The 13,494-nt window shown below is 36.8% G+C and overlaps 1 protein-coding gene across 1 annotated transcript; it reads left to right on the top strand.

Annotated features, from left to right (window-relative positions):
* Positions 1–3,099: 3,099 nt before the first annotated feature.
* On the top strand, positions 3,100–9,643 carry LOC575290 (alpha-tocopherol transfer protein-like). The gene is made up of 4 exons (XM_775702.4): positions 3,100–3,798; positions 7,634–7,827; positions 8,414–8,524; positions 9,288–9,643. The coding sequence occupies exons 1-4, from the start codon at positions 3,438–3,440 to the stop codon at positions 9,480–9,482; spliced, it is 861 nt and encodes a 286-aa protein (XP_780795.2). The 5' UTR covers positions 3,100–3,437; the 3' UTR covers positions 9,483–9,643.
* The last annotated feature ends 3,851 nt before the right edge of the window (positions 9,644–13,494 follow it).

The following is a 13,494-nucleotide window of genomic DNA, read 5'->3' as shown; positions in this document are numbered from 1 at the left end:
GGTTGGTGTAAATACATTCTTTACGATTTATTTAATATGTGAATTTAGCTAATTTGGGGATTTGGATTTTTGTTTTCATTTAAATTTCCAGTTATTAAAGATAAAATTGAGTACTGGTAATGCGATTGCATTGTGAAAGAAAAAGTGTGGAATAGATCAGAAAAGTTGATCATATAGCATGTAAGTAATGTTGTGTAATGCAAGGTTCTAGAGTCATCAAAATCATCATAAATTTGGCAGAGTCTTGGTAAAGTAACAATCACTTACACAGATAGATGTATATGGGACAACACACATGGTGTCGGGGCTAGTACTACCCTGATTTCCTTATCTTTCTATGCTCATTACTCAGCCAGTATACATTTTCTTCCAAAATTGTTTGGCACTTGACATTTATTTGTAATCTTGAACATTCAGTGTAAGTTTCGTTAGATTCTGTGAGAATTCATTTTCTTTTTTTTACCAGAACTCAAGTTTATCTTTAAGAAATGGCATCAGTATATTACTAAGATCCTCGAAATGTTTGAATTATATAGCAAGTAGGCAAAACAAATCAAAATAAAATGAAACAAAATAAACAAACGCAGAAAAAGAAAAAGGTACTTAAAGGTGAAAATACATATTTTAAAAATAAATTGTAATAAGCTATTCGGAAAATATGATGAGCCTCTATATATACTCTAGTTAAATTAATGCTTACATTCATTTGTCTGCCACATCCCCTCTGAAAAAGAAATGCTTACACTAGTGCAGTCGTTCTGAAATTGGGTTAGGGAATGGTATTTCTTCAACCTTGATGGGTTATCATTTAAATGTTTTCATTTATTAATCTTTTCATTTATTGATTAATTTATTATTACCTTTTTTATTAGGGGGCGAGGGTTATAAAAAGGTTATTCGATGTACATTATTTTAGTCCATAATGGTATAGCAGCATTGACCAACGTTTTTACTTGGAGAGTCGTGCACTGACAAGGAATGCCAAAATGGGTTGTGACACTAAAAGGGTTAAACCAGGGGCGGATCTAGCCGGCGGCGGGGGATGGGGCCAAAGAGGAGGCCCAATTCGTGAGAAAAAATTTGTCCGCGAAACAGTCAGCTGGTGAATAAACCGGGGAGGGGGGGGGGGGGGTAAGAAGCAATATTTTTAAATTTCTTTCTGCCCCCCGAATATTCGAAAATCGCGCCGATATTTCGCTCATTGGGGGGTGGGGGGGGGGGTGGGGTATGAGCACTTATTCTTTTTGCCCCTGGAAATTTGAAAATCCCACACCCCCCCCCCCCCCCCCTTGAGAACCAGAGGAAGGGGCCCGTCTTCTTTTTAAAAACGAATAAAGGTAAAATTAACGTGTTTTTACCTGTTTTTTCCCAGGGCTGGATTCGCCACTGGGTTAAATTCCTCTGCCTAAGGACTTGTGATGTCGCACCACTGTTTGACCGAGGTGAACCTGTGAAACGACACAAACGACGCTTGCTCTGGCAACAATTGCTCTGAGCTTTATTTTGTCAAAGGTATAGGGTCAGGGTTTGGGTTGCAATTGGGTTTTAACTTATGTTTAGGCTTAAGATTAGATTTATATTTAGAGTCGGGTCCACTGTTGCAGTTAAAAATTCGTTTATAGTGTAGGATATATACCCGGAGCAATTATTGTAATAGTAATCATACATCTTACACTGCCACGAATCTGTCTTCCTCGTGATAAATTAGATTCTTAAGTCTTGGCGGCCTATAATTATAGAAACTTAACTCTGACTCATTCCTATAAGTATTGATATATTTCTTGGCCCATGAAGTTAATCATTAAACTGTTTGGCAAGCTTTTGTTTTAATGCTCTTTTGTAATTACCGAATACGCTCATTATTGGTATTGCTTTGATAGCGGTGGTATAGATTCGGGGGCAAGGGACACGCTAAAAATAGAAGAAAGAAAGAAAGATAGAAAGAAAGAAAGAAAGAAGAAGGAAAACACAGAGAGGGAGAGAGAGAGAGAGAGGGGGGTTGTAAATTGTTGTTGATGATGATGATGATAGCAATGGCGTATTTAGGGGGGATTGGGCACAGCCTTTGCCGACCCTAATCGGTATTCTGAATAATACGAAGTAGGTCCTTTTATTAGCATTGTCATACAAAAATTCTTCGGGTTCATTCTAAAAACCTCTACCCATTAATTTTTTTCCATATTTCTTTTAATACGAGATTTCATTCAAAATAAACCATTACATAAAATCAATGTAATTAATTCCATACAAATACAAATCTTCATTTCGTTTTCAAAACACAAATAAATTATTCACAAAAAAGTGAACAAAGAAGGAGAATAATGGAATAAAATCACTAAATTTGTTCTAATAATAAAAATAACATACATTATTAAGGCTTAGGGCTAAACCCCTCCCCCCTCTCTCTCTCTCTCTCTCTCTCTCTCTCACTCTCTCTCTCTCTCTCTCTCTCTCTCTCTCTCTCTCTCACACACACACACACACACACCCAGTCCTGCACACACCCCCTCTTTACTTCTTCGTATGGCATCCGACTATACGGTTTACCTATACACACCATATCAACCTTTTTAGCGCTTAAAGGCCCACTGCACTACTTGTAGCTACTTGCGCCCTCTATATAACAAACAATGCTTAATCGGTGACCATTGGTCCCCCATGATCCTCTTTTTCGTATGTTAACTAAGAGCTGAGTTGATGAGATAACCACCTGTCCAGTGACCTTGTAGGGCGGTCTAATCCCTCCTGTAAACTATGACAGATAAGCTTTAAACGATAACAAATTATGATCTGCGATTTGATTTCCTGATTTTACCCGAGTGATGGAGGAAGAAAAAAAAAATCATTCCCAAACCTTATAACATTTCACAATACACGTTAATCAGCTGATTCGGGTCAAGTATTTGTATAATTCGGGAGGGTGACACCGGCACGTCTCATACCCCTGCCACACCGATACGAATGACGCCAGGACGACAGCACGCCGATCAAGAATTTGCACCTGCACGAATGGACAAGGATCGGTCCGTGTGGAGTAGGTTTGGTGCGGTGTGACGGAGGTCTAATTCTTATCAACGGAGTGTGTAACTGCAAATGTATAATTAGCGCTGGCTGAGATAATGATTGATCGGGTTGGACTTTATGATTCCAACTCCCTATGTAATGAAAAGGCTCTTGAAGCCATATAACCGGCGTTAATTATTACACCGGACCCGAGTGATACAGCAGTGAATGTATAGGCTAAATCCATCTTGAATGCAGACATAGCTAAGGAATTCAACTGTTATTGACTGGTATCATCCAATTAAATGCGTGCTTGACAGAAAGAAATGGTTATACAGACGATGTCCATGTCTGATGTGAAATTTCCGATGGCGCCTCAATCGCTTGATATATTTTGATGATCGACTTCACGATTATCTGAAGACAATATCGAAATGGCGTCTTACGAATGGACTATGAGTGAAGGTTTGAAGAAAAAGGCCGAGCTTGAACTAGGAGAGACGCCAAGCGTGAGGGAGAGTGCGCTACAAAAGCTCAGGGAACGCATGGACGAGAAAAAGGGTATCGTGTTCAATACCGATTCGAGATTTTTGATCCGCTTTTTACGCGCCAGAAAGTTTGAGGTGGATCGCGCCTTCAAATCGATTGTGAAGTACTACGAACTGCACGTGAAGCACCCGGACTTTTTTGAGAAGTACCATCCCACTGGTATCAAACACGTTTTGGACGATGGGTACCCGTATGTGCTGGAGTCTACCGATAAAGAAGGAAGGCATATAGTAGCCATGAAGACAGGTAAGGCGAGGTACAAACAGATAACGTCATGACGTTATATAATAATGATATGTTTGCCCAAGACTGGGATAGGATAATAAAATTAACATCCATCCAATGTGATACAAACATGTATCATGAACGAGAGGCTGCATGTGACAATAGCTACGGTAGGGAAGTGCCCTCGGTCCGATTGCAGAAGGGGGGGGGGCGTAGAAAAGAAGATAATAATGACCCCCTATACCCCACCCCTTATCATTGACCTTGTGAAGTCTTATTTCCTTCATCGAGTAAGCCCGATGTTCCCCTCCTCTCAATTGCCCCTCAAAAATGAACACAATATTGAAAAATATATAAAAATGTCTGACAATTTATTGATAAAATATGTGATTATTACATGTTTTGTGCTTATGGCTAAATCAAGCAAAGTTAAATACGAAAAGGGTCTTTAAAAAAACATGATAAACAAAACAAAACAAAAGAAAATTTGTTATATCACACCATCAGGAAATGAGGAAAGAAGAATGAGAATTTTATTATCACTATACTTTATTTAGCCAAAAAAAATGATAATTCGTTAAATGATCATTAGGCTAAGTGAATTAACATTCGTGGCAAAAACATTCTCTTAGCTGATCACTACCTTCATTTCTGATAAAGTTCCTCATCAATTGAGTTGTACCTTAAAAAGATCATAATATAATAACAATATGATAAGCTTTTATTGTAATATTATTATACTTATTATCATAATCATCATTATTATTGATATTATTTTTATAATTTTTAATACTACTGTTATTATTATGAGTATTATCATTATCATCATCATTATTGATATTTTCCTCGACACCTCGTTACGAGTATATAAGGAAGTACATACGATTAATACGATTGATGTATTACTGTTGAACGATGTACTTGAGTATGCACGTAATTCCATTTCAGTAGTGATATAAAAATAGATATTGACTCATCCGATATGTATATGACTTGCAGTGAATGTATCTAGCTGCAAGACGGACTTTGTACAATGTACACATTGTAAAAAGAAAATACATACACACCCACGAAACAAACCCCAAACAAAAGCAAGAAATGAAGAGGTTTTCATTTAAAAAGAATATATATGTATATATTGGGAGGGGGACCCCACCCCCTTTAAAACCAGAACTTTCCAGAAGCAAGAAATCTGATCTCTCAAATCGGTGCATTATTAATGTCCTTATCTGGTTGAATTTAATCCACTGAAATGTGTGTCGTTGTTTTTTTTTAGATGAAAATGTCTCTTTAAAAGAATGATGGGTTATGATAGGAGTTTCAAAAAAGAATAAGTCAGTGTTGTGACCATTCATAAATGATCACGAGCTGCATAGGTATACAACACACCTGTATAGCTGCATGGTATTTGATATGTCTCAGTTTAATTTCTAATATAAATTAAGGACAGAATTCACTTCTAATCTAAATTTAAACAGACGGGCGATGTTGTGACGTGATTACATTTCAGTTGGACTTTGATCGAGCAAACAACGCCAAATGGAGCTTCATAGCAATCTATAAGAACAAATGTAGATTGTGTTCTCCGTCCAAGAATACATTTACCATTCGCCATTCGCACTGGTGGCGTATATCGTTAAATAAAGGAAGCCCAGGGGCTTGTGACCCCAATCATATGTGTTTAAAGGGGAAAAAGAAGAAGAAGAAGAAGGAACAGAAGAAGGAGAAGAAAAAGAAGAAGGAGAAAAAAAAAGAAGGAGAAGAAAAAGAAGAAGAAGAGAAGGGTGTGGAGGAGAAAGAGAGAGAGAAAAAAAGAGAGAAAGAGAGAAAGAGAGAGAGAGAGAGAGAGAGAGAGAGGGGGGGGGGGGGGGAGGAAGAAGGGAACCAGCAAACAAGACTCATCAATCCCCTCCCGCGCCATTCCCCCAATCAATAACGTTGTCGATTCGCATAACAGTGAAGTGAGATTCCCCTCCCCCATGGTGGTGGTGCCCCCACAGCAATAACCCACGCTACGCCAGTAAATCATACCTATATCCTATTCAATGAAGGAACACCGATGTTCAGATACTTATAAATCATGTATATTATACAGATGCAATTTGCATAACCATTTTAAATAGTGCCAAATTTAAGGGGCACAACCGCTTGTGACCCTTCTTAAAACCCATGTGACATACCTTTGATACACAAACATAACGACAACAAGAAAGAAAAGATTGAGCGTCACCCCATTTTTCAAATTTTCAAACCTAACTTCAAAAAAAAAAAAAAAAAAAAAAATCTTCTTCAGAAATTTGCTGTCACCCCTTCCCCAGAATTGTGGCCCCGCCCCATTGTAACAAAATTTTGGATCCGCCCCTGATTAGTTTTACAATTATATTCACATGATGCACGACAGGTTCCCCGACCAATTAATCCTCTATCGTATAAGTTTAATGATGAATACATTTGAAGGATGATTATTGTTAGGGGTTACGCGTTTTTTCCCCGAAGTTTCATTATTCCGAAACACAAATTTCCTTTACAAGGGGATCATAAATTCCGTAAAATGAAATAAGGTTGATAATAATAGGATTTTCAGAATGGAACCTTCGGAAACACGACGCGTACTACCTTTTTTCACTTTGTTGGAAAGGATGTAATATGGATGTATCAGGGAGGCTCGTGTGGTTGCGAAGGAAAATAATATCTTGATATCTGTAATGTATTGTGATATTCCTTCATCAAATCGTGTGTCCAACAAAAACAAAAAAAAAGGCACATGTGTTTGATTTGTAATGAATGGGGCGCTTTGCATGGTCTCACAGCATGTAAAGGTTCTTTTCAGACTGAATGTTTACATACTCATATTTGTCCTGTCAGTGTCACCAGAGTGACAGGTTTTTTTTCTCATGGTTTTACTTCATAAAACCGACGAATCAAGAGGCAACCAAAGTTCATTTTTGGTACAGAGCTGCGCAATTGGGTATCTTCCACCCTTGGGCTTTCAAATGGGGGGAGGGGGGGGGGGGGTAGAGGGATAGAGGGAAACAATTCATCTTGCAACATCATGCAGAGCTGCTCAGACATTATAACTCCCCCTCCCCAATCTGAGAGGGGGATTTCGCCCCCTCTTGAATTGTTAATTTGTGGGTACGTCTCTGATGGGTGGAAAAATGTGAGATAAATTATAATTATGCATACCAGTGCCACTGACACTCATAATGACAAGATTAAGACGTCGTTTAGCTACTGTTAAAACCTTCCCTGGTCTCATCAACTCATTAATTTGAATTAATGATTCAATTTGAATTGATTAGCAAGTATATATGTCGCATAACGCCCTTTCAGATGAATTGGAATCGTCAATGCCACTAATTTGGTTATTATGGCAAATAGGAAATATGAAATCATTCAAATAACTCAATACAGTAGTTTGCATGTTTTTGTATACAGGTAAAGATAAAATGGTGGATACCTTAATTTTCATAAAATGACGACCATCAAGCATGATACATGTATCATTTACGAAAGGCAATGAAGATACCAATAATCAAGTATGAGCTGTTTAAATATTTACATTAATGACTTTATTCAATGAGTATCCCCCTGGAAGTCCATGATGGCGCTGAAATCTGATTATCCAAACTCAAATTTTAATTTTAGAATACGTTTGATTGTGGGGCTATATAGCTATCACCAAGCAATAGTTTATTCATAGAAACAGCCCTCTTTCTTAGCATCCGTATAGCATGATACAAGATAAAGAATACTTTCTTTATGTTCTTTCATTACATTCGATTATATAGGTAGGATGAAAATTGTTGTCTTAATAAAAAATATGTTTATTAAAGTTGTCGTTCTCTGCTATCAGGTCATTGGGATCCGAGGTTGTACCCCATCACTGACATCGCCCTTGCCCTCTTCATGGTCATCGACCAGCTCGTAGAAGACGAAGCTGCCCAAATCAACGGCGTCATCCTCCTCTTCGATCTCGAAGGGGTCAATTTATCTCAGGTCACGTGTTTAACCCCATCCGTTGCCAGGAAACTCACTTCCATTTTTCAGGTTAGATAAAATGGTGATGATGACGCTGATGCTAGTGATGGTGATGATAATGATGATAATGATGACGATGATTGTGATGATTATAATAATGCTGATAATGATGAGGGTGATGATGAGGATTTTTGAAATAAATATTATCATTATTATTATCATTTCATTATTACAATTATTATCATTATTCTAATGATAATGTTAAGAAATAGATGGGAAGGGTTAGAAGTAGCATTTAGATAAAATAACGATAAATAACGATGAATGGAGGAGAGAGAAGAGAGAGAGAGGAAAAAAGGGGGAAAGGTAGAATGAATAGGATGGGAAGAATGACTAAAGCGACAGAAAAAAAAAGAAGAAAGGAAGGAAAAGGAGGAGAAACAAAAGAAAAGAAAGAGAAAGAAAACGAAAACGAAAACGAAAACGAAAACGAATAAGAATAAGAATAAGAATAAAAATAATAATGTGCATATCAAAAATCATGAAATGACTATCAAAGTATCAATGTAGTACACATCGATAATATATGGGTTTTTTTCTTCATGAGTTATAATCGATATTATCTCTTTTTGTTTATCCCATGAACCGTGATCAGAACTGTGTACCGGTCAGAGTGCAAGGCATTCACTTCATCAATGAGAGTCTACTCTTCGATGGAGCATTCACTATAATCAAACCTTTCATGCAAGAAAAGATCAGAAAACGGGTAAGATTTTATTTACACCCACTAATATCAGTATGTCTGTAAATGTGTTTTTGGTCTAGTGGATAATTCTTCGGACTTTGAACCAAATGGTACGGGGTTTGAATCCCGGTAACAACACTAAATTCCTATGGATAGACATCAATTTATATTTGCCATGCTCCACCCAGGAGTAGTAATTTGGTAGCTGGTAGGAATGTACTGGCGCTAAGATTGCCGGAACTAAAGGTGGAGTAATGATATCCACAGTCATTTGGAACGCATGATATGAAATTCGCTAAAGATAGTAAAGAAGAAGGGGATATTATTATGATGTGGCTTATGCCTCCACCCCCGGACCGTGGAGCATCTCTGTATATACCTATATTATTATGTTTTAATTGAATGGCAAGGGCTTCTTCTTCACCGTCTTAATCTTTTTCTTCCCCTCCTTATTTATTCTCATTATTATTTTATCACCATCATTATCGTCATTATTTATGCTGAACCATCCGTCTCCCATGATGCTACCCACACTAGTCTTGGTGACAGAGCAATCACAAAATTAATGCTGCTCCCAAACTGCGGAACAACCTACCCAAATCTCTTCGGAACCAGCAATCTCTCAATACCTTTAAAAAACATCTCAAAACTCACTTCTTCTTGTAAAGCACATTTAAACATGTATATGGAAAATGTACTTTATAAATCATCATTTTGTATCATCATTACTATCATCATTATTTTTTGTTCTCTCTCTCTCTATTTGTCTGTAATGGAAACCTAGGTCCGGCTACACGGTCAGAACATGGAAACCCTTCATGAATACCTCTCACCCTCCATCCTCCCTGACACGTTCGGAGGAGACATTACCAACTACGACTCGTTACCGTGGCGACAAGCATTCCTCGAAAGGGATCTACGATGGCAACCATCGCACGAAGAGGGCGTCTTGAAAAAGAAGAATAAAGGAAAGAAATGAAAGACGATGAATAGCATATTATAGTTATGTAGGCTCAGTCTAATATTATGTGTACCTATTGACTGTTTTTTCAGAATGATATGAAGTATATTTTAAAACAATTTATGGATTTTCGATGCCTGTCTGTCTCTGCCTGTCTCTATCTATCTCTCCCCTGTCTCTCCCCTGTATCTCTCTCTCTCTTTCTATCTCTCTCTCTCTCTTTCTCTCTCTCCGTCTCTTTCTCTCTCTCTCTCTCTCTCTCTCTCTCTCTCTCTCTCTCTCTCTCTCTCTCTCTCTCTCCATCCCATTATTGTCTCTGTCTTCCTCTGTCTTTGTCAACCTTAACAATCTAATGATATATATATGCAAAGGTATTATATAATTTAAAAAAGTACACGAATTTGGACGATCGGCGCCCAGCCACAAGCCAGTACTTGTATAAAGCCATGTACCTCCCTCGCAGGATAATTATCGTTTGGTTTGTTTTGCTTATCAGAAATGTTTACACATTATAAAAAAAATTGATAACCTCCATATTTTTTTAGTAGTCAGCGTTCTTTTTTAATTGGCTGACAAGCATTTTATAAACACACTGTGCCCCTTCGCCCTCCTCATCTTTGCATGATCCCCTTTTTTCTTCCCCCCCCCCTCTCTCTCTCTCTCTCTCTCTCTCTCTCTCTCTCTCTCTTTGAATTGTTTTCAAACCTTGATACTCTATAATTATTGTTCATTAGCCAGTGTAAGAGTATATGACAGGTCTCACTTTATGACAATAGTCAGCTCAGTCAGTATATTTATCTTGAAGACTTAATAGGTAGAGGTGTTGTGGTCTAGTGGATAAGTCACCCGACTACAGGTCACAAGGTACGGGGTTCAAATCCCAGCCTGACACTGACGTCCATTGGCAAGACGTTAATCTAAATTTGCCACTCTCCACCCATGTGTTAAATGGGTACCCGGTATAGGATGTGAAAGTTAATGTAGTTTGATCAACATTGTGTGCGTCGGTAAAATGACGCGTTGCTGGAATGCTCCCCAGGGAGTGGAGAATGTGCATACATTGTGTGCGAGCAAACCTGAATCCGATGACTGGGGTAATAATACATCTGTAAAGTGCTTAGAGACATCGTTGATGTATTACACACCATATAAAAGGGGATATTTGTTTAAATATATATTTTTATTAAAATGAATCGTTTCATCATGTTAGCACGAATAAAAAATTATTAATGTATTTCTTTGGAATGTATTGGTGTTGAAATCACAATGTACAGTGCACATTCTAATTATGCTTTAATTTGTCGTAGTTTAGCTAATATACCTCACCAGACTGTGATTATCATGGTTTTCGGTACGAGTCCCATTACATTTGCCTCTCTCCACTCAGGTGTAGTAAATGGGTACCTGGTAGGAATGGAATGTTTCAGCAACTTAGGGCAGCTGGGCTAAAGCCATGGCAATATTTGGTACTATGTAAACGCCTTGAGCATCCCATTGGATGTATATGTGCGCAATATAAAATTAATATTACAGTAAGCATTATAATTGTCACATTAATCACTTCGACGTCATTCCAAATGTATATCAATGATATCAAAGAAATGCTGTGTTAGCTTTGAACATGAATGTTATGATATGTGCAATTTTCCTTTCAATTTGAAACTGGCGATATACAATAAAAACCATATTCACCGTGTTATGCTGGTGTGATGAATCTCTCTGGTCAATACAATAGCTCGTCATTATTGTTCGTTCTGTGTTTTTTTAATTAAATAATCATAATTCAAGCATCAATGTTTGTTTACATTATTAAAAAAAAATCTGATCCTGCATTTCACAGTACTGTTGCAGCAGCTTAATAGAAAAATAGAAAAGAACATGGATGTATTGATTTGAAGAAATTCTTTTTACGTACCACATAAACAGTAAAGAAAAATAAAGAACAGGAGAGGACCTAAAGAGAGGACCTAAAGAGAGGACCTAAAGCAGTCGGTCCTCTGGTTGCTTACTCACAGGCATTTATGCTTTCTTGGCAGTCGGGTAAAATAACCACCACTAAACTAAACAAAACTAAAATTTAGAAATTATGTAGATATACTCTACCATTATCTTAACACAATGTTGCATCTTAACCTTTTTAAAGATGTCATTTAGGAACGCCCAAATTAGTCCAAAGTTCACACGGAGGCAAAACAGAAAGGACAATAAAATAAATACGAGGTGAAATATTTATTTTCTCCAAAAGGTTAAACGTGCAAATGTTGCAGTGTTTCAAAAACGTTTTAGACCTGCGTTTGGTGCTACACCACAAGCATTACAGTAAAGAGAAAGTGGGTATCATGTACAGAACTTTGATGTGTTTATTAAATTTGTTTTAAAATGAATTTTATTTGCAACTCACATTGTCACAAAAGATTATCTCAAAATAAACACACATTTATCTTCAATGATACAGACATGATTGAATTAAATAGATGTGTATATTGGTAAATTCTTTTACAAGATTTCTATAAGAGAGTTTAAAGTGTAGTCAATTCGTAATAATGTTGAATAAATGACATGGATTTGAAATATTTGCTTTCTCCAAAACGTGAACTGTACTTTATATGCCGACTGGAGAAGTAGAGTACGTTTCACGCCTAAAGGAACGTTTTAGGCCATTGTTGTTGTGCTTTTTAACTATATTGACATATCACTATAAACATTCCAATGAACAGAAAAGGGTATTTTGTACAAAAGAGCTACGAGTGTCCGCTGGCGTTGGTATTATGGACCGCAACGGTTAAAATGCGTACGAGGTGTAATGCTTTTGAACTAATGTAACATGAACTTGTTTTCAAAACACGATTTCCGAACCTTTTCAAGATTGCTTATAGACATCATGTTAATGATTACATAATGTGTCATTGACGCGTTCGCACATTTCAATAGGTGTAGCATCACAAGGATTGAAATTGCAAAAGGTTGATTTTTTGCAAATTTTGCGATCAAGTTTCGATATGATACATGCAGCTATAATTAATAGTGGATATCGACCGATCTAACGTCCAACACGGCAACAACGACTACATGCAGCCTGCATTCTGGTATTTGAAATACAACAGACACATATATTCATCCACCACTGTAGCCGGGCGCTATATAGGGACTTGGTTTAAGTATCTATAAGTTTGAAAATATTTGTTTACTTCATGGGCGTTGCTTATTGAATAATGATTTGGTTGTATTGTACATGTCTATATTATATTTTTGATTATGAAATATACAGAGTTTAACGTAATCAATTCATTCCTGTTTCTTATTTCTTTGTGTGGAGATAACTTTGGAAACATTTATCGGGCGAGTTCGTGCAATGTGTCTCGTATGCCTAAAACGATAATTAGTAAATAAAATAATATAAATAAATGAATATTTTTTCCTCGATTTCAATTTCTTTTTCAATTTGTTTATAATCCGACATATATAACAAAAAACAACATATAACAGTCATATAAACATAAATTGGCAAAATATTAAATGAAATTAGACCTTAAGCTTGTAAAAACAGAGGGCACCTGAACATATCATATGAATTGATTAATGATACATTCAATAAATAGGGGAATAAATAAATAAAAAGTTGAAAAAGGATTTTTTTTTTTTATTTTTTTTATTTTTTAATTCATTTATTTTATTCCAAAATTGAATCTCTTGTTTAATGGTATTATGAGGCTTCCTCATATCACCGACATTTATCAATGGTCACACCACAAGATTTGTCATTTTTGATAGCGATCAAAGTCTTGTGTCGTACTATATAGAAACATTTGACGGAATCGTCCGTCGAATGCAATGTAACACTGTACCATATTTTCAAAATGTGTTGACAGGTGTTTAGAAATCTTCTTGATAAAATCAAATAGAAAACAGAAAGCTAAAACAATTTTCGTGCTGTCCGACAACCTATGCATATCCCAAATTTTCCGAAAGAATATTTGTAATGGATTTTTCACCCCCTCTTCTGTGACGCTTATGTTACATCCCCTCCCCA

Source organism: Strongylocentrotus purpuratus, unplaced genomic scaffold, assembly GCF_000002235.5.
Source record: "Strongylocentrotus purpuratus isolate Spur 01 unplaced genomic scaffold, Spur_5.0 spur5_scaffold_7, whole genome shotgun sequence".
NCBI lineage: Eukaryota > Metazoa > Echinodermata > Echinoidea > Camarodonta > Strongylocentrotidae > Strongylocentrotus > Strongylocentrotus purpuratus.
Note: the sequence above shows the minus strand (reverse complement) of the source record. Positions and strands in the feature narration are given on the sequence as shown.

Coding starts and splice junctions, on each gene's coding strand:
- LOC575290 (XM_775702.4), top strand. CDS start 3,438: ATGGCGTCTTACGAATGGACTATGAGTGAAGGTTTGAAGAAAAAGGCC. Junction 3,799..7,633: donor TATAGTAGCCATGAAGACAG/GTAAGGCGAGGT, acceptor CTCTGCTATCAG/GTCATTGGGATCCGAGGTTG. Junction 8,525..9,287: donor AAGAAAAGATCAGAAAACGG/GTAAGATTTTAT, acceptor ATGGAAACCTAG/GTCCGGCTACACGGTCAGAA.